Source organism: Lagenorhynchus albirostris, chromosome 13 (genome assembly GCF_949774975.1).
Source record: "Lagenorhynchus albirostris chromosome 13, mLagAlb1.1, whole genome shotgun sequence".
In the NCBI taxonomy this organism is placed as follows: Eukaryota; Metazoa; Chordata; class Mammalia; order Artiodactyla; family Delphinidae; genus Lagenorhynchus; species Lagenorhynchus albirostris.
The window spans coordinates 49,976,419-49,998,290 of NC_083107.1; the positions used below are offsets into that span (position 1 = coordinate 49,976,419).

At 35.8% G+C, this 21,872-nt stretch overlaps 1 protein-coding gene across 4 annotated transcripts in view; it reads right to left on the reverse strand.

The window, feature by feature from the left end:
• The window catches only part of FOXN2 (forkhead box N2), a 77,541-nt gene that overhangs the window by 36,714 nt on the left and 18,955 nt on the right, over positions 1–21,872 (reverse strand). For 3 of the 4 annotated variants that reach the window (XM_060169277.1, XM_060169273.1, XM_060169274.1), the window contains exon 2: positions 10,906–11,456. In XM_060169277.1, the coding sequence (XP_060025260.1) occupies positions 10,906–11,442 (537 nt within the window). In that variant the 5' untranslated portion in view covers positions 11,443–11,456. Of the gene's footprint in view, positions 1–10,905; positions 11,457–16,744; positions 16,804–21,872 lie in introns of those variants that run through there. The other variant, XM_060169276.1, reaches the window with a different exon arrangement.

Genomic DNA, 21,872 nt, shown 5'->3' on the forward strand with positions numbered 1-21,872 from the left:
ACCTGGAACTTTAAGACACACAAAATCAGTGTCTGAATGCTTTTAATAAATGTGTGTGGGGAAAAAAATCCAATAGTACCTTTTGAATACAAGGCAAAAGTTGATGTAAATTTTCTAGGAATGGACTGTGTGACTAAAAGCCCCAGAGGCAGACTGCCTGGGCTCCTATCCCCTGCCCTGCCACTGACCCGCTGTGTAATTTTAGGAAGGTTAACTAACCTCTATTTCTCTGGGCCATTATTCCCTTATTTGTAAGGTATGGATAATAACAGTACCTACCTCATAGGTTTGTTCTATGGATTACATTATGCATAGAGTACTCTGCACATTGCATGGCACTAGGGCCACAGGACTGCACAACTCTAGGACATGGCATTCACATCACATTCTGTGAGAATGATACAACACCAAGCTGTGCAGAGAACAGCATGAAGGGCTGTACAAGGTGGCCCTCCACATGCTAAGATGTCAACAAATGTTAACCCTTATCATTACTGTTAAAGAAAGAAAAGATTAGGTAGTGTCATTCTCCCAAAAGTGCTAAACAATATATTATGTGATGCATATAAAAATAACTTCATTTTTTATGGCATTAACACTAGTGTTTAGTTTCCCATTTAAACTGTTTAAATTCAAGGCAAACAATTTAATGAAAAGATGGCAAAAGTCTCAAAGAGTAGTTAAGTCAAAAACTGAGGCATGGAAAAGACTCCTGTGAAAGATAAAAAAGAGGGAGAAGTATCAACTCTTCCCTCAAGATGGTTAAGTTACAACATTCGAGGAACTTCTGGATAATATGGTAATGGGCACACAAGCCCAGATTTCATGGAAATAGTCACTAGAATCTAAAAATAATACAATTTGTATGATTTCTGGAAACTAGAGAAAATATAACAGAAGTGCCCGCTAAATTGCAAATGGGAGGTGCCTGAAAGACTGGCTTGCCTGCTCCACAATTCCGCTAATATGAAGGAACAGCTTACCAGGAAGGTAAGTAGACAACTTACCTGAAGAATCTCACGAAAATGATCTAATGTGCAAGGGGAAAGGCCAGGCTTTGAGATAATTCCTTCAAATAGGTTTGAAAAATGCTGAGTATTTTACCTCTTTCCTTATTAGAAGGTTACATTACATACTAGCAGATTAAGGGTCCTAAACAGTCCTGCTTTAATTAAACCTGTTTTAAGAAGTTTCCCAAAGTTATTTGACACAGAACCTCTTTCTCCCAGGAAACATCTGAGGAAGCTAGTGTTCTGTGGAACACCTATGAAAAACACTGATGTAATTAATGAATTCTTGGAGAGTATACTTTCCAAATATTAACAGAAAAAACTACAAACATTGATTAGACCATGAAGAAAAATAAATTACCCTTTAAAGATCACTGTAGCGTAAAAAGAAAAAAAAATATCCCAACAACAAAATTCTCTGACCACTTGGAAATTTATAAACACTCTTGTATTAAAAATATATCCAAAAAAAAATATCCAAACTACAATTATAGATTATCTAGTAAATAAAAGGTATAAGAAACAGTTATATAAAAACTAAGTGGGTGTGGTCAAACGCCACACACACTAATTGAGCTAGTCAAACTAAATAACTGAAGGACTTCAGGAGCTGTAAGATCACCTGCAAACTCTTCCTTCAGGATGTATCTTTCCTACTTCTTTAGCTGAACATCCATCCCTACCTACATCCTGAACAGTCTGACTAGATGCACATCCCTACAAATGTACCACATCTACCTACAGTTTACATACAAAACCCTATAGCCATGCAAAGAGGAGGTCCAACTGCAAATTCATCCCACACTGCCCCAGAGCTAAACACTACTTGTACAGAAGTTAAGAGTACAAGCCTTGGAGGAAGAATACCTATTTTGGAATCCTGGCTCTGTCACTTAACAGCTGTGTAACCTTTAGAAAAATGTCTATGTTCTCTGTGTACTAGTATGCTCAAAATATATATAAAACAGTACCTACCAGACACAAAAGCACTTAAACATTGGCTACTACTATTGTTATATTTTATGTTCATTTTCTTTGTAGTTTTAAAAATTGTTCGTTTCTTCCAGTCTAATAGCATGCAAATTTGTTTTTCTGTTTCTATTCCGCTAGTTACTGATACTAAATTTTAATAAATATTTTTGAATATATTTAATCTTTTGAAGATACAAATGTCAAAAATTAAATATAAGGTATAACCTGACCCCCTCCCACCATGATGTACAAAACTTCCTTAGAACTAACTCACAAGATTAGTGAGATTCAAACTGTTACTATTTTTTTTTTTTTTTTTTGCGGTAAGAGGGCCTCTCACTGTTGTGGCCTCTCCCGTTGCGGAGCACAGGCTCCGGACGCGCAGGCTCAGCGGCCATGGCTCACGGGCCCAGCCGCTCCGTGGCATGTGGGATCTTCCCGGACCGGGGCACGAACCGGTGTCCCCTGCATCGGCAGGCGGACTCTCAACCACTGCGCCACCAGGAAAGCCCTGTTACTAATTTTTGTTTTTATGTTACACCTTTTCTATTTCAAAAACCCTTTCTTAAAATTTGAATTACACTTCACAACATTAACAATTATATAGACAACAATAAAACTGACCTGTGTCCTGTTCCCCTGCTCCTTTCTGCTTGTATAAAATCCTATATTATGTACGCTATTATCATTGCTGAAGATTTAATGTGATAAATTCCAGGGTGCTTCCATTTCCTGAACTCTTTTTCAAGGTAACATTAGCCTATTACTGAGGCTTTTTTATCTCTAAATATCATGTCATAACTATTATAGCAGAATGGCATAATGAAAGAATACTGTTTCACACGTTTTCAAACTGAGGTGCTAATCATTGCTTATTGATTGGCTACTTGATAGTGGACAAATCACTTAATCTCTAAGAGTCTGTCCTCTCATATTTTATCTGTAGAATTAAAAAAACAGGCCACTTCATTGAGTTGTGATGAGAGTCAAATAAGGTAATTCATATGTAAGCGACATAGAGCTGCAAACTAAGTGAATACTAAGAGATTATACTGAAATTGGCATATATCAATAGTAAGTGTATATGGCTTAATAACAATATATTCCTACTCCTCTTCTAAGAGATGAGAGTTTTTAAAAACATCAACAATAAGAACAAAAATCAATTAATTCCGAAGAGACAAAAGTTAGAAAAAAAAGAGATGAATTAAATTGATAAAGGAAAAACATTCTTGTCTGAGGAAAAGTATGGTAATTGAGTATAAGGCAGTTTTTAACATCCTAGCAACTTAAATATATTGGAAAAGAAAAACCATGGGTGTCAAATCACACTGTAATATAGTAAGAACCATACCATATTATCAGGTGAAACCTTTTCTGGCCTACAGCAGCAAGATATCACATGAAGTACACTAAACAAGTATTTGAAATTTTAATTTTTTTCCAAAGGAAGTCAAATTTTACAAATGTAGTTTTGAATTAAGTGATGGAACATCTTAAATTAGATATATTTTCAGTTGCTTGACCTAAGTGGTAAATGTGTTTTGAAGATTGGGAAATAAAACTTTAAAATGTTAGCACCCACAACATCCTTTGCCCCAAAACCACTTCAGTTTCATACAGAAAAGATATGCATGAATTATTTTTCATATATTGACTAAGACAATTATTTTAATAATTCTAACCATGTTCTATCTTGGTATTCCTGAGATTATACTCCTAGAAGCTGTTTAGTTCAAATCTACTTTTAAAATTCTCTTGTGAGAGAACTGCAAATAATTTTGATCTTTTAAGAACTATTTCTTTGAAACAGCAAATTGGAAGAACTGGTACTGAAAACTTGTAGTTCAGGGCAGTTAAGTGTCTTGAGTAAGTTCTCCAAATAACAGTCTGGTTTATGTTACCATGGCAGCACTTCCGTTCACTGGGTCTGTTCACAAACTATCAGTAACAAGATAAAATTATGTATTTGCTAATCTATGTTTCAGAGTCTAGAGCAAAAAACTTATTTGGAATCTAAGTCTCACTTAAAAACTTAGCTTCTTTATTAAGTTGTGCTTAGATGATGGAACACAAGTAATAAAGAGTTTTAGAAGTATTGTTTTAAAATAAATTTGCCTATTACAAGACACATTTTTTGTGCAATGGAAACAGGAAATGTGCATTCTCTCATGTACTATTTTGCATTTTGGAACTCTAAGCCTTCTGGACTTATTTGGTAAGGAACCACAGAAGCTTTTGAAGAAATGAGGAATATATATTAAGAATTGAACTTTAAAAAGATTTATCTTAATGGAAGTTGTAAAGAAAACTGGGAGAAGAAACAATGTTCCCTATTCCTGCAATGTTTTTATGTACCTGCCCTGTACATTTTAATAGTTTCCCCCCTTGACTACCTTTTTCAGTGGTTTTTAGAACCACTAAGTTTAAAAAGGGCATTATTCATAATTCTTGCTTATAGTGTGAACTTCTATGGTTGCTTGCATGACTTCCTTTCTTGGGATTTAGCTATTGAAGCAAATCACGACTACGAAAACGTAGAGACTAAAATTGTACTAAACCAGGCAAAACTTCTAATTTCATGTTTCCCAGTTAAAATCTCCATTAACTGTTTTAGTTTGGCTTTTACAAAAAGTTTGAAAAGCAGATTTAAGACTTCAGTGTTAACATTTAAAACATAAAAACAAATCAAAACAAAAAAACACCATGCCTAGTTTTTGTAATTTTAAAATTCTGAGACAGATAAATGCCAAGCCAAGATTTTTAGACCCATCTTTTGAGAGTGGTAACCATGGTATGGATGAGGGTAGGAAACTAATCAACAGCTATACCAGCTGGCTAGGTGTCAATATCAATTTGTAGTTTGACCTGGACCTTTGTCAATCTTGTCTTCTTTTTTGAGATTACCATCTCTAGATAACAGCTTTCATCAGAAAAGTGCTTTCAAGGTTGCCAAATTCAGTTCCAGCATCTAATGGAAGTAAGTGTAACTTGCTTGCCTTTTGCCGACTGGAAGAGAAATACTGTCCTTTTGAGGCATTGATTCAAGAAGTATTTTATAAATTTTAAAAAAAGAAATTCACAAGCCTTCCCAATCCCACTTGAATGTATCGCTTTCTGTCCAAACTTCAGACATTTAAGTAAAGTGATCCATTGATTTTCGTGAAGACCATCACCTACCAGTTCCTTCCCTCCCACCCCGACTTGTGGCAATAGCTGGCTAATTTTTATGCCAATGTATTACAATTTCTGTATTTATTCTCATATTCTTTATTAGCTCATAAGATAATTTCTTTCTCTTTATCACACTCTCCCTGAAATCTGGACTGTATGTTTTCCCATTCACTAACTTCCACTTCCTTAATTCCTTTCTTTCTCTAAAGATTCAAAAATGCTCAGGTTAATTATATAAATAATGCATACAATTAAAAATTAGGGACAAGAACAAATCCCTTTTGATCACTAACACAAATTATACCACACTAGACATATTGTTCTAGAACTTTACCACAATGAATATTCTTATATATTGAATGCATCTCTTTGTGTGCAAGTATGAGTTTTACTTAAGGGGAAAAATCAGAATCTGATCCACTAGATCAAAGGATACACACGTTTCTAATTCTAATAACTACTGCCAAGTTGCCCTCATGAATGGTCATACTAATTTACACTCCTATTAATGGTGAGAAACTATTGATATTGATTTATTACCCCATATCCTCAACTAATAAAACATTAAAAAATTTTGCAATCTAATGGGTAAAAACTGTTTTGTTCTTTGAATTTGTATGTCCCTGATTGCTAGAGAGGATGAACATCTCTGCATATGTTTATGGCCATGTGTATTTCCTCCTCTGTGAAGCCCCTGTTCATATTCTTCTCAATTTTCCTATCAGGCTTTCTTTTTCGTATTGGATTGTATGTGTTCCTTACATACAGCGGTGTGCTGCTGACTGTAAACATCCCCTATCCACTTCGCATTTAATGACATAATGTTGGTAGCTCGAAAGTGGCCACAATAGAAATAACCACTGTTCATATATTTTTTTAAAACTTTTTTTTTTCTTTTTCGGTATGCGGGCCTCTCACCGTTGTGGCCTCTCCCATTGCGGAGCACAGGCTCCGGACGCACAGGCTCAGCGGCCATGGCTCATGGGCCTAGTGGCTCTGCGGCATGCGGGATCTTCCCGGACCGGGGTACGAACCTGTGTCCCCTGCATCGGCAGGCGGACTATTAACCACTGCGCCACCAGGGAAGCCCCATATATTTTTAATTCTAATCTTTTGGCTGCTACTTGTCTCAATCACTTCTTAGCTCATCATTTTCAAGTTTCTTTCTTTTCTTTTTTTTTTTTTGCAGCATTTGACACTGTCGCTCATTCACACTTAAACTGACTCTCCCTGGCTTCCATTATACTATACTTTTCCTAGACTCTTCTACTGAAAATCAACGCTGAAGGCTTTAAACTTAGAGCTTTAATACCATAACATCACTACCATTCCTGTATCATATTTCTAAATATCTAGTAGACAGTTCCCCTTTTACATCCCATCATAAGCATAAACACAATAGGTCTAAAACTAGAAAAGAATTAAGGATACAGTTCAAAAAATAAAATCTAATAATGCACGGTGGAAAGGATACATCCAAAATTTCCAATGCTTTCAGTCATCTGAAAGGAAAGTTTGACTGGGGCAGGGGGATCTGCTTCCAAAATGGCTCACTCATATGGCTATTGGAAGGAGGCCTCATTTCCATGCCACAGGGGCCTCTCCACAGGGCTATTTAAGTGTCTGTATGATATAGCAGCTGACTTCCCATAGAGCTAATTAGCCAAGAATCCAAGATGGAAACCATAATGTCTTTTATAACCTGGATTCAAAAGGCACACTTCATCAGTTCCACAATATCCTCTTGGTTACACGAGTCAGCCCTATGCAGTATTGGAGGGGACTTCACAAGGGCACAAATACCAGAAGGTGGGGCTCATTTGGGGGCCATCTTGGAGGCTGGCTATAACAGAGACTGATCCTTTGAAATTGCTAAGGCTTTGTTTAATGGCCTAACCACATAGTTGGCCTCCATAAATGTTCCATGTGTAGTAGAGAATGTGTTACACAGCAATTTATTACATAGCAATAGATAGCTAATAAGCTCCTTTAAGTTAGTTATAAGACGATGATGTGTCCAAATGTCTTGCTACCCAGGGTGTGTCCATGGATTAGAGGCATCAGGATGACCTGGGAGCCTGTTAGAAATGAAAGAGCCTCAGTACCCATCCTAGATTTGCTGAAGCAGAATCAGTATTTTAACAAGATTCCCAGATGATCAGTAGGTACAGTCAAGTTTGAACAGCACTATCCTATAAAATCCTTCAGTTACCAAAAAATGTAAGTACTTATCCTTTTAACTTTTATTCTAAATAAGAATAGGAGATTTCTGCTACCACTTGGGGTATAGAAAGCCATAAAAGAACATCACTCCCAGCCTAACAAGAAAAAAACAGGACTTCCCTGGTGGCACAGTGCTTAAGAATCCGCCTGCCAATGCAGGGGATATGGGTTCGAGCCTGGACCAGGAAGATCCCCATGCCGCGGAGCAACTAAGCCCGTGCGCCACAACTACTGAGCCTGTGTTCTAGAGTCCGCGAGCCACAGCTACTGAGCCGGTGTGCCACAACTACTGAAGTCCGCAGGCCTAGAGCCCATGCTCCACAACAAGAAAAGCCACCACAATGAGAAGCCTGCGCACTGCAATGAAGAGTAGCCTCCGCTTGCTGCAACTAGAGAAAGACCATGTGTAGCAATGAAGACCCAACACAGCCAAAACTAAATTATAAAAAAACTAATTTTTTTAAAAAACAAAATAGCCTACATAGCCATAATTTTTTATGAGCCTATCTGAGATCTAAGGCTGCAAGACAACAGAAATAATTGAATTTTGAAGTATGACAGGTCCTGTGAGGAGAGACAAAACATATGAACAGTTTCACATTTGGTAGGCCATGGAAGAAGTGGTAGTCACAATAAAAGGCAAGAAAAAAAAATACTCAAAACTGTAGGCAGGCAGGAGACCGAAGGAAGACACCCTTGGAGACGGAGATAGATGTGCAGAACCTACCACGGTCTGAGGTTGGAGCAAAGATATCAGGCAAAGCCCATTCATGCTCCAGGCCCTGAATGAGCATAAGGTGAGATCAGGTGTCACTGTGGCAGAGGCACAAAACCTGCCTAAACCCTGGACAAAGCTCCATACCAAGCAAAAGCAGTCTGCCATTGAGAAAGAGGCAAAGTATACTCCTCACCCCAGTCCCCGGGAAAGGATGGCTGCTGTTGGGAGAAAAGTACAAAACCCAGCTATCTTCACATTTTACTGACACTAGGCAATGTATTCAATACTACATGCCATTAGAAGGGCAGGAAATCTGTTCATGCCCAAATCCTTCAAAGATACAAAGCAGAGATCTGCTGCTGCTGGGAAATGGTCACTCACTTGAACCTAGAACTTCCCACTGATATTAGGCAACATCTACCCACCATGATGGGAATGAGAAAGAAATTGGCCTGAGTGCTGGAACAGTGCTGTCCAGTAGGAATTTATACAATGACAGAAATATCCTATTTTGTGCTATCCAATATGCCAACCACTAGCCATATGTAGGTAATTGGCTATTGATGAGTGCAGCTCTAGACTCCACTCTGAGTAAATGGGAGAGACTGTCCACTCGTGGAGGAGACAAGGAAAGTCCCACTCTTGAGGCACAGGTGTACAGAGTCTGATTAAGACTAAAACTGGAGCAGAAGAACCAAGAAACCCACCCTGTTCACACTAAGAACTTTGCACCAAGTAACAAGCAAGAGCAATCTATTGCTAAGGAAGGGGCAAGAGTACAGAGAGAAATATTCAACTCCTCTCACCTCTAAATGTGTCACAAACTGAAAGATGTAGTTGGAGCAGAAATGCTGAGAAACATCACCTGACATTGCAGGCCGCACACTAAGTACAAAGTGTCAACAGTCCATCTCTGTAGGAATGTGAAGACTATGGTACACTGAAGGTAACTATGACAACCACAAAACCCAAACCCAGCTCAATTATTTACTAGATTGACCAATACCTGTTCATACTAACAATGTGACAGAAGTAGAGGAATATCTATTTCTGGATCGAAATATTATTTACCTCAGTCTCTACCATTCTTTAACAAGCAATGGCTGCCACTTAATCCAAAATTATGCAACACACAAAAGCAGGAGATAAAACAATCAACAAAACCAGACCCAGAGATGGACCAGATATTGAAGTTACCAGACAAACACTATAACTATGATTAATATGCTTAAAGATCTAGCAGGAAATTTTAACAAAAATATGGCCATTATTTTTTAAAAGGCAAATGAAAATACTTAAAAAATATGAAGACAACTTTATCAGGCTAATCAGCAGAATCAACACAATAGAGGAAAGAATAAAACTACAGAAAGATCGGGAGATTGGGACTGACATATATACACTAACATGTATAAAATAGATAACTAATAAGAACCTGCTGTATAAAAAATAAATAAAATTCAAATATTCAAAAAAAAACCCCACAAACTATAGAAGGATCAATAGAAATTATCCAAACTGAAACAAAGAAAGAAAAGAGTACGAAGAGGGACAGAGCAACCAAGAGGTGAGACAATAGCAAATGGTCTAATATATTTTTACTTGGAGCCCAGAAGTAGATGGTGAACCACAAGAAATATCTGAAGAGATAATGAAGAAAAAAAATTCTAAGTTTAATGAATGACAACAAACCACAGATCCAAGAACCTCTGAGAAACCAATGCAGGATAAAAATAAAGAAAAACACACCTAGGCACATCATAGTCAAACTGCTAAAAAGTAGTGATAAAGAGAAAAATCTTGAAGACAGATAGTAAGAAAAAAAATTACAAACAGAACAACAAAGATAAGAATCGTAACAGACCTCTCTTCAGAAACTATGCAAGCCAGAAGAGAGTAAAGTCTTTAAAGTACTTAAAAAAAACCTGTCAACCTAGAATTCCATACCCATCCTCCACAAAAAGGTTAAAAAAATACTTCATTGCTAGTAGACCCAAACTATAAGAAATGTTAAAATCAACTTCTTGGGAAAAAGGAATTGATCCAGATAGGGCATCAGGATTAGTCAACTTTTTCTGTAAAAGGCCAGATAATAAGTGAATTAAAATTATTTGAAGGTAGACTGTGATAAATTAAAAATATATACTGAAAACTGTATAGCAACAAGTTAAATAAAAAGAGTAGCTAGTAAGCCAATAGAAGAGATAAAACTGAATCATAAAAAAATACTCAATTGACAAAAAGGCAGGAAAAGTGGAGAAAAGGAAAAAAGAACAGATACAGCAAATAGAAAAAAAATAATGTAATGACAGATTTAAATCCAACCATATCAGTTACATTAATGTAAATGATCCACACTCCAGTTATAAGGCAGAGATGGTCACGGTGAATAAATAAGAATAATACATAAATACAGTGACAAGAACATTACAGAAGCTAAGAATAGAAAGTTAGAACATTAAAAAAACTAATCATAACTGAATCACTTTGCTGTACACCTGAAACTAACACAACACTGTAAATTAACTATACTTCAATTATTAAAAATGTTTAAAAAAGAGAGAAAATAATAATAAATAAACCCTAATTTATGTACCTATAGTAGACTGAAAATAATTCTAGCTTTATATCAATACTGAAGAAATTTTAAAACTTCTCAAATGAAAGCAAATGGTGAATATAATTAACCTCAAGCTGAAGTAATCTGATTGACTATTTTTTGTCTTCCTTTGATTTCCTCATATGTTACGATCTCCATGTTAATTCTCCCCCACCTCCCTAAATATAGCAATGTTCATAAACACTGACCTTGCCATGGCTTCTTTCCACTTTCTGAAAACATTTATTCAGGGACAGATTATGTCGAACAGAATTCTTCCAGCCTGTTGGTGCGGTTGCAAAATATGGGAAGCGGTTCAGTATCCAGCTATAAATTTCTTTGACAGGCAAACATTTATTTGGAGACTGTTCAATAGCCATATAAATGAGAAGACTAAAGGAGTATGGGGGTTTTGAAGTTGCTGATTTTTTTTCTGGGTTCTGATAGCACGACGGTCCTAAGGATGGCACATCATCTCCCTCTATGTCATACAATGGACTAACAATTGGAAGACCCTCACTTCCAAAGCTGAAGTTTGTTAGGAGATTAGTACTTTCGTGAAGCCAGTTCAAGTTTGTGAGTTCATCATCTGCTGACTCACTGTTCACTAGAGTGGCCTTTGGCCTGGCAGCATCAACAGCTTCAGGCAAGCTTCCCATTTTGTAAATCTGGCTTAATCCTGCAACCTTTTCAGCTCCTGGAGTTTCAGCTCTCTTTTCTGGAGTCATTCCAATTATTGGACCCATTTACTCTTACAGTTCTGCAACAAAAGAAACAATTATCAGTCAATGTAATACTTAAGATTCGTAAACTCATGGAAGAAGGAAACATATTTAAATATCCCCAAATCAGAGAAATTTTGCAATCAATATCCCACATAATATTTAAGCACAATATTTGTATAACAAAGATGCTAAAGGTTACTATACAAGGAACAGAACTTATTTCATGTTATTTGAAATGACTACAAATAAAATGCAGCACTATAGCACAATATGTACAGGTGATATTAACAGAATTAAATAATGTATTTTGAATACTTATTAAAGTCCCTAGGCTTTAGTAACTGCCTAATAATGTTTGCTGTTATTAAAAATGAACAATTATTTCTTTGAATTATAAAACTATAATTTATTCATCTTATGGATCTATGACTTCACTGTAATTAACAGTCATACATATGGCTCAATACAAACAATAACCAAATTTAAAATAAAGCTCAAATAATAATTCCAAATAAACCCTTTCCTCAAATCTGAAATACTTACCATAAATAATTTCGAATATTTTTATAGTATATCATACTAAAAAGATAACATTCCTTAGTAACAAACTAAATTCGTTACTAGCAAAATTATATTTACTATAAATTTATTATTTATTTGTAAATTCCAGTATTTTTTTTTTTTGCGGTACGCAGGCCTCTCACTGTTGTGGCGTCTCCCGTCGCGAAGCACAGGCTCCGGACGCGCAGGCTCAGCGGCCATGGCTCACGGGCCCAGCCGCTCCGCGGCATGTGGGATCTTCCCGCACCGGGGCACGAACCCGTGTCCCTTGCATCGGCGGACGGACTCTCAACCACTGCGCCACCAGGGAAGCCCCAGCTTACATATTTTATTATAGAGAAATATCTAAGTAAAAGCACATCTATTTAATATTTAGTAGTCGTTAAAAATGACTGTCTTGAAGATGGTGAAGTAAACAAAAAAGCTTATTAAAAACTGGTGAAAAAGTAGGAAATATACAAAAAGCTAACAGTGCCTTATATTAGTAACTTGGTAATTTTTTTCTGTTATATTTTCCGGTTTTTCTTTAAGGTGTTTATTATTTTTATAGTTTAAAGTTAAAACAATATACTCAAGGGGGAAAAGACTGTGTTAGACTATTTTTTAGTTGTAGTATTTCCATTTCACAAGAAACAAAATCACAAAAAGGTCACAGACTGATCAAAGACCTCTAGTCAAAAACAGAAGCCACCTCTCATTCTTAGTACAGTTTATTTTGTTATTAAGCTTTTCTGTAACACAAATTAGTTCACTGGTAAGTAGGGGAAAGATTTTAGTACAATGTGAAAGTCACACTGGTTTGTACATGATTTTTCCCAGCCTATGTCTTTGCACTACTAAATAATAAGAGCTGAACCCCAAACAAGCTAACACAGTGGAAAGCAGCAAGCTGCTGAAAATACAGTACTGTACGCAATTCTCATTCAACCCATGTTCTTCCTCTTGGCACAGCCTGGTCACACGCATTGTCTTGAAAATACTTAATGAAGTCTTCTCTGCAAATCTTTATGCATTTCACTCTGGCCTCCATAACCCTGTAGCTTCAACCCTTCCTTGCACACCCTTCCACCAGGCTACCTTCATCTCTTGTTTTTTAACCTTAAGTCAACTGTAGTATTTCTTTATATGTAACAGAGTTAATATATCTTTTTAAATATTCTAGTATTCTTATTAAGACTTATTTTTATTAGTGTTCTGATTACAAAGCTTTGCATGTTTTGGGTGCGACCCATCAGCTCTGCACAATTTCAGTGTTCTCAGAAATACATAATATGTAACATTACAACAGAAAGGTCTGTATATTTTACACCAAAATCAAGAAAACTTTTAGTTTTAAATTTTTATGAAACTACTTCTTAAAATGAACTGAAAGCATTCGATAGCAGATAATTAATAATGTGCATGGAAGTTTGCTTCACAAAGCAAAATAAGTAAAGAAATAAAAGGAAATCTGGGCTACTGATGTATTGATAACACTTCCTTTTAGTAATCTTTTAAGAACAATACTTCAACAAACCAAATTTAACTGTTACACATAATAAATGTCACTCAAAATAGGCACTTAAGGCCTAGAAAATAAAATGTGGGATATGAAAATGTATCCTAATTTCTTAGGTGTATAAATAACATAACCCAAATAATGAATACATCCACTACAAATAGATTTCCAAAACCAAGACATTGGTACAAAAAAAAGGCATGTAAATGTACAAGACGATTTAGCAAAGTACACATTTGTGTTAAGACTCCAAATCTGCATTTCAGGGAAGGACAGAATTACCTCTCACAAGGAGAATTTTCAAAGTGGAGAGTTCAAATAAACCCAGTACAATCACTCTGGAGCCCCTGTCTAGAGCTTCACTGTATGACGGCCATGGCAGCATCTTGAGAAGACAGCTCAGGATTAAAATGCACCATTTTTTCCCACAGCTATGCAGCTCATGCATCTCCACAGCTGTCCAACAGAGAACTGCATGTCTGCATATTATGTTCAATGCTACAATGACACTCAACTCCAGGGCAAGAAAAACATAATAAGATTCCATATTGGAATTCTCACATCACTTCTCAAAAGGTTAGAGGAGAGCACTTTTGCTTAGGTTTGTATTAACACTGGTCTGAGAGGAAATGCTTGACAGAGAGTAAGTAAGAGAAGGGAAACTAAGGCAGAGAATTTTCAGTGTCATCTAAGGTACAAGGTGCCAAATTACAAGGTATTAGAGGTGTCACAGTGATACCTTTTTTTAACCCGAAATAACTAAGGAACCTCCTAAACACAAAATGTTGGTTAAAACCACATAGATTTTATGACTTAATTTATCCACATTTTTAATTGATTGTATCAGATTAAGCAAATTTTTCCTTTATAGTTAGAATCCTTAAATATTATATTATTTAGCCCTCTAAGTTTTTCACACATCATGTAAAATTGAGTTGTACTGAAACTTGTTTTTCCCCCCACCAAATTCATTAACATTATTGCAGCAGTAATTCATTCTTTTTACAGATGACTTATATTCTACTTTATGAACATACCACAATTTATTATACTCTTAAAAACATTTATTTATGTTTATGTTTGGGGCTATTACAAGTAGTATTGTTATGGACATCCTTGTTCATATCCCTTGGAACACAACTGTAAATAAATTTTCTGAAATTCTAAAAGCAGAATATATGTGAAGGAGTGGACTTATTGGGTCACAGAGTATTCTTTTCTTCAATTTTAACTGATAATGACAAATTGCTACCAGGATTGTATGTGTATTTTGTTTGCTCCATGTACTCATCAAAAAAATTTTTTTTGCCAACCTGATGACTATGAAATTGTAACTCCTTGTGGTTTAATTTGCATCTCCCATATAAGTAATGGGGTTGAATATCTCTTCATATACAAAAGAAACATAAAAGTCAAGTATATATATATGGCAAACATATATATATATATTTGCCATTTAGATTCCCTCTTCTATTAAGTGTCTGTTGAAGTCATTTGTATTGTTTGGATACCAATCCTTATATGTGATGCAAATATCTTTCCCTATTTAGGTGGCTTGTCTTTTTATTAGTTGCCTATTAATGAAAAAGTTCTTAACTTTAATAGGGTGGATTAACCCGTTTCTTTATGGTTACCATAGTTTGTTTCTCATTTAAGAATTCCTTCTGGGGACTTCCTTGGTGGCGCAGTGGTTAAGAATCCGCCTGCCAGTGCAGGGGACACGGGTTCAAGCACTGGTCCGGGAAGATCCCACATGCCACGGAACAACTAAGCCCCTGCACCACAACTACTGAGCCTGAGCTCTAGAGCCCACGAGCCATAACTACTCAGCCCACGTGCCACAACTACTGAAGCCTGCATGCCTAGAGCCCATGCTCCGCAACAAGAGAAGCCACCGCGATGAGAAGCCCGCGCACTGCAACGAATAGTAGCCCCCGCTCACCGCAACTAGAGAAAGCCCACACGCAGCAACGAAGACCCAACACAGCCAAAAATAAATAAATAAAATTTATTAAAAAAAAAAATAATTCCTTCTGTACACCAAATTCATAGAGCCTTTATCCCATACTGTCTTCTAAATGTATTATAGTTTTTACCTTTCACATTAGGTCTTCAATTCATAAAAAAAGTTATGTATGTATTTTTTACTCAATTTCATTTTTTTACATATGGATACACATCTGTTCCAGCATTATTTGTTAAAAATTTTCTCTTTCCTGCTGGAAGAACCAATTCATCATTGGCCCTTAGCATCTCTAACATTCTCACCAGGTATGCCAAGACTGAAAGGTCTTTATGTGGGCCATTTCTCAGGGTTGTGTTTGCCACAAACAAAATTGAGGGATGACCTAACATCTCCCAGACAAAGGGCAGTCCAAGCTCCATTAACATTTCTTCTTTCATACATGAGTTATTTAGAAGAATATATCTTAATTTCCATGTGATTTTTCTTCTTACTGATTTCTAACTTAAATGAATTGATCTATAGGATATGAATCCTTTGAAATCTGTTGAAACTTACTAGATGGTCCAGTATGTGGTTGATTTTCATGATGATTCAGCTGATGTTTCCACAGTGACTGGGTGCAATATATGTCCGTTAGATCATGCTTGTTAATTACATTAAGTTTTCTATATTCCTGATTTTTTTTTTTTTTTTTTGGTCTGCTCTCTTTACCAATTAATGAGGAAGATATATTACAATCTCCCACTATACTGGTGAAATTTATCAATTTTTCCTGGTAGTTCTATTAATTTTTGCTTTATTTGTGGTTTTGGTTATTAGTTGCATACAATTAAAACTTCTAAACATTCATGGCGAAATGAAACATTTACCATTACTTATCAAGTCTTCCTCTCCCGTTGCGGAGCACAGGCTCCGGACACGCAGGCTCAACGGCCATGGCTCACGGGCCCAGTCGCTCTGCGGCATGTGGGATCTTCCCGGACCGGGGCACGAATCCGTGTCCCCTGCATCGGCAGGCGGACTCTCAACCAATGCGCCACCAGGGAAGCCCATTACCATAACATTTTTATCACACATACTCATCAAAATCCAAAGTTACTTTTAATCTTCTCCTGAGTAACAAAAAGATCTTTTGGATACTAGCTCCAATCACCTCTCCCCAGTTTATAAAATAAACTGACAATTAGTAAATAACTAAAACAACTGCTATTTCAGTTTTTTTAATCCCATAAGACACTATTATTATTGTTTATACAGTTTTTAAAAAATTAACTTACACTTTATTAACATACACTTACCACTGTCTTTGATCATCATTCCTTTTTGAATCTCAGACTTTCAATGACCACTTTCCTTCTACTTAAAATGGTCTGCTAGGGGGATGGGGGAGCGATGGAGTGGGAGTTTGGGGTTAGCAGAGGCAAAGTATTATATACAGAATGGATAAACAACAAGGTCCTACTATATAGCACAGGGAACTATATTCAATATCCTGTGATAAACCATAATGGAAAAGAATATGAAAAAGAATACATGTAACTGAATCACTTTGCTAAAAAGGAGAAATTAACACAACACTGTAAATCAACTATACTTCAGTTAAAAAAAAAGTGGTCTGCTAGTGAACTTTCGGATTTCTCTGAGCATGTCTTTATTTTGCCCTTGTTCTTGAAAGTTATTTTTTGCTAGCTATAGAATTCTGGGTTGAACTAGAGCAGGTCACAGCTTCTAGATTTATTTTCACTGAGTACATCATTTCATGATCTCTATTTCCATTATTGTTATTGAAACCTGATAACCCTTTGAAAGTGTTCTGTGTTTTCTCTTAAAAATTTCCCCTTTATTAACCTCTTTTATATTTTCCACTTTATTGTCTCTCTGTACTGCATTCTGAATCTCTTCAGGTTTATCTTTTTTTAAAAATGATGTTATCGGAATGTTTATTTATTTATTTAAATTTATTTATTTAAATTCATTTAAATTTATTTACTTATTTATTTTATTTTTGGCTGCGTTGGGTCCTCGTTGCTGTGCAGGCTTTCTCTTGTTGCAGCGAGCAGGGGCTACTCTTAGTTGCGGTGCACAGGCTTCTCATTGCAGTGGCTTCTCTTATTGTGGAACACGGGCTCTAGGCACGCAGGCTTCAGTAGTTGCGGCTCGTGGGCTCTAGAGTGCAGGCTAAGCAGTTGTGGCGCATGAGCTTAGTTGCTCCACAGCATGTGGGATCTTCCCAGACCAGGGTTCAAACCCATGTCCCCTGCACTGGCAGGTGGATTCTTAACCACTGCGTCACCAGGGAAGTCCCACGTTTATCTTTTATTGTATCATTTTTTCTTCAATGGGGTCTGTTTGCTTTTACCTATTCCTTGAATTCTAATTTCAGTTACTGTATATTTTCATTTCTAGAACTTCTGATTCTTCTACAAAATGTTTGTTTGCTCTTTTCCTCATTTTTAAGCTTTCATTGAACATATTAAATATAATTATTTTATATTTTACACCTGATAATTCCAAGATGTGAACCATTTGTAGGTCTGATTCTACTGATTCTCTTACATTGTGCCCTGTTTCCTTAGATGGCTTGTAAATTTTTATTTTAAGCAACTCATTTTCATTATAACTTTACCAACAGGAATTCTTTGACAATGATGATTTGTGCTGCTTCTGTCAGGCCCCTGGGAGTAGTAACAATCCAGGATCATTTAAAATTCTTATAACAGAATTCAAATGCGAAGTATAGAAAGTGAGGAAGTGGAAAAAGGTAAGAAAAGCAAAGAGAGAAAAGAATAGGGCAGAGGGGACTTCCCTGGTGGTCCAGTGGTTAAGAATCTGCCTTCCAATGCAGGGGATGCGGGTTCAATCCCTGGTCAGGGAACTAAGATCCCATATACCACGGGGCAACTAAGCCTGTGTGCCACAACTGGAGAGCCTGTGTGCTGCAACTACAGAGTCCATGTGCTCTGGAACCCACGTGCCACAATTAGAGAGAAGCCTGCTCGCCGCAACGAAGGATCCCCCATGCTGCAACGAAGACCCAAAGTAGCCAAAAATAAATAAATATTAAAACAAAACAAAACAAACAAAAAATAAAATAAAATTCTTAGCTTGAGGTCTAGCGTGAATTCAGGCTGCAAACCAGTGTGAGGGCTGGTTTGTGGTAACAAATTTTCAGTAGAGATTTTTTATTTTTCCTGTTAGCAGCAATATTATAGAAAGATAATTTTCTTTGTTGGGAAAGAATTTCTAGATCACTCTTACACCTAGAAGGTATATACCCCTATGGAAAAAGGGTTATTACTGGAGAAGACTGCTAAATGTTTTACTCTGGTGGCTCTGGGCTTTGCTTCCTGATCCCTGAGCCCCCAAAAGGCCAGGAAAACAGAAGCTCACTTGATTTGGTAAATACCCTCAAGGCAATAGCCAGCTTCAGTACTCAGCTTACCTCACGGGGTTTCCAATTAGTGTTCAGTCTACATATTCTTTACTTTTGTGCCAGAGCACTGATGCATTTTGTCCAGCATTTTAGGTTGTTTTCAGCAGAAAGACTAGTCCAGGTACTTAGTTCCCCATGCCTCTGGAAACGGATGTTTACATTAGTTTCTGATGGCAATATCTCTAAAGAACATTATCCCATATTTTAGAGCACTGGTTCTTCTCTAACTTACATTACACCGTATTTTAGAGCACTGGTTCTTAAGTTTCTTCTGCCTCCACACACTTGAGGAATTTCACTTACTCCTATCACTAAGAGTTGCTTGTTATGACAGTGATTCCCAACTGGCAGTAGGTAGAAGACATTTCCTTGGAGGTGAAAGGTGGTAATCAAAAATTGTGAGTACATTTTTTTTTTCAAGAGGTTACTTCTTCTCATCCCTTTAAAAAATCATACTTTAAATATAGGAAAGGTATTTTAACCCCTTAACTATGATTCAGGCTATTATAAACAAAGATTTGGTAAAGAATAATACTTATAGGGATTGCTCAAGTATATAGGACTATTTGCCACTTTCTCAGTGTTTCTCAATAAGTGTGTGCCATGGATAAACTCTGGGGGCCACAAGTTTTGCAAATTTTCATTTTGTGTTTTCATTTCAATAACAATATAAAGAAAAAAACGAAAGACTTAAAAATAAACTTACTTCAGAAACTAAAGTCAGTGATTCTAAAAATGGGATATATAATTATTTTCTTTAAAAGGGATCCATATATTATTCCAGTTACAAATACTGCTTCACACTCAAAGGTCTCACATTTGCTATGCTTGAGTTACTGGATTAATCTTCCTAGTTCTATATCCTAGTCCTCAGTTGTACTGTAGTCACTGTACCTGATTATACAGGTATATGATCCCTTACTTAAAATCCTTGAGGGCAGATATATTTCAGAATTCAGAATATTCTGGATGTTAGAAAGGGACTACAATGCACATGTGATATGTTATACAGTGTGTCAGTGAGGTCTGAGGCAGGACCCCATAATAAAAATGTTAATGTTTCTGCAGAAAAATGTATATTCACAGTAAGAAGGGAGTAAATAAAGACCATCAATAGTCTTATATCAGTTCAGATCATGTTTTAACACTACATGGGTTAAGAGAAAACTTTTGGCTTTTGGAGCACTTTGGATTTCTAAAACATGGAAATACAATTATAGAAGCATTATCTGCTATAGACTGGAAATCCAGATAAATTTCATTAGAATTTCATATAAGATATGATAATGCACCTTAAGGTGCATGAATTTAATGCATCAACTTTGTAATTTTTTCCCCCAAATACTTAGGAACCCCTTTTTGTCTACTTGTAGTTTAATAGTTGAGGATACAGAATAAGCAATTTCCTGACAACCAGGAAATGTATTATATTATAAATTCTAAAATGTCTGAAGTATCTAAATGTATATAGGAATTTAAAATATATTCCAAAACTAACATATAAGCTATATTGGATTATGATTATAATATCTCTACATCTGGTAATGTGGATAAAAGATAGAAAAAGCGAAGTATAAGAGATACACTACTCAGAATAATCTCTCCTTGTCCTTTTGTAAGATGCTTCAAGAAGAAACCTTTTACTCCTACTACACTCATGGCTCCGTTGTCATAGGTGTTAGATTCTATGGTAAAACAGTGTACAACTATAAAATGAAAGGCTTCTTCCTTGAGAAAGGAATATATATATGTAATACTAGAAGGTACTAAACAGAAGGTTGGGGAGGCAGTACATTTGAAGTTAAAATTGTGAAAGATAAGGCAATTTCATATTATAAAGTCATAAAAGTGAAATCTAAATCATTATTATTAACATTAGAATCACATCTGGTGGCAGTGAAGCAAAGGGTTAAAGAGCATGAGCTGTGAAGAGATATTGCCTGGGTTCAAATTCCAGGTCTGCCATTCAACAGGCTATAAGACCTATCAACGAAGAATTCTAACAGTACCTACTTTCATAAGATTGTTAGTACAAATTAAATGAGAATAAATATAAAGGACTCAGAACAAACGTAGAGAGTAAGTACACAATAAATACTAGCTATAGAGATGGTAATTATTATTACTGTTATTAATTTTAAAATTATTATTAGCTTTCTTCCTAAAGTAGTAGATTTATATATGTTATATCTCTCGAATACAAAAAAATGAGGGTATAAAATCAGTAACTATACTTTGTGTTTTGAAGAAATTAAAAAAAAATTCTAGTATTAAGGATGGGCCTCCTTTATGACCAGTGACACCCTCTGGTGAGGCAGAAATTAGGACTTCTCAGAAGAGTGCTGCAATAACAGTTTCATCATTTTCTTTATGATGCGACTTTCACTTCCTTATTCTGTTTCCATGAACTTTATGTATGTGAGTCTTTTACCAATCATACCACATGACAGAACCTTTCTTCAAATCTTTCTAGTTTAATAATCTAAAAGCATTTAAACCATATAAACTTTCAGAACTTTTTTTAGTTTTTTGTTATTAATGGCCCCAAAAGATTTTAAGTTCATTTATTAACAGCTGCCTAATGCTAACATTCTAACAAAAGAATTTATATAAAAAAAATAACTACATTACCTCTGAAATAAAATATGTTGAGTTTTCACTAGTAATGACATTCTCAATAACAAAAAGATACAGTGGCAAATATAATGCTATAATCAAAACAGGACAGGAATATAAATATCTACATATATAGTTATATTTATTTGTATCTGACTAGTTCAGAATCTATCATGAATCTACCGAATTCTTACCAAGTTAAAATATTCAAAATAATTTCTTTAAGATATTACTTATATTACTTATACTGTAAATTTCAGGATAACATCTATAGTACCTTAAAAATAGACTCATGTATATAAAATTTAACAACCCAAAAAAATCAGGCTCTCAGTCCAGCAATTCTCATGAACATAAAAGTTTTTTAATGTATACCT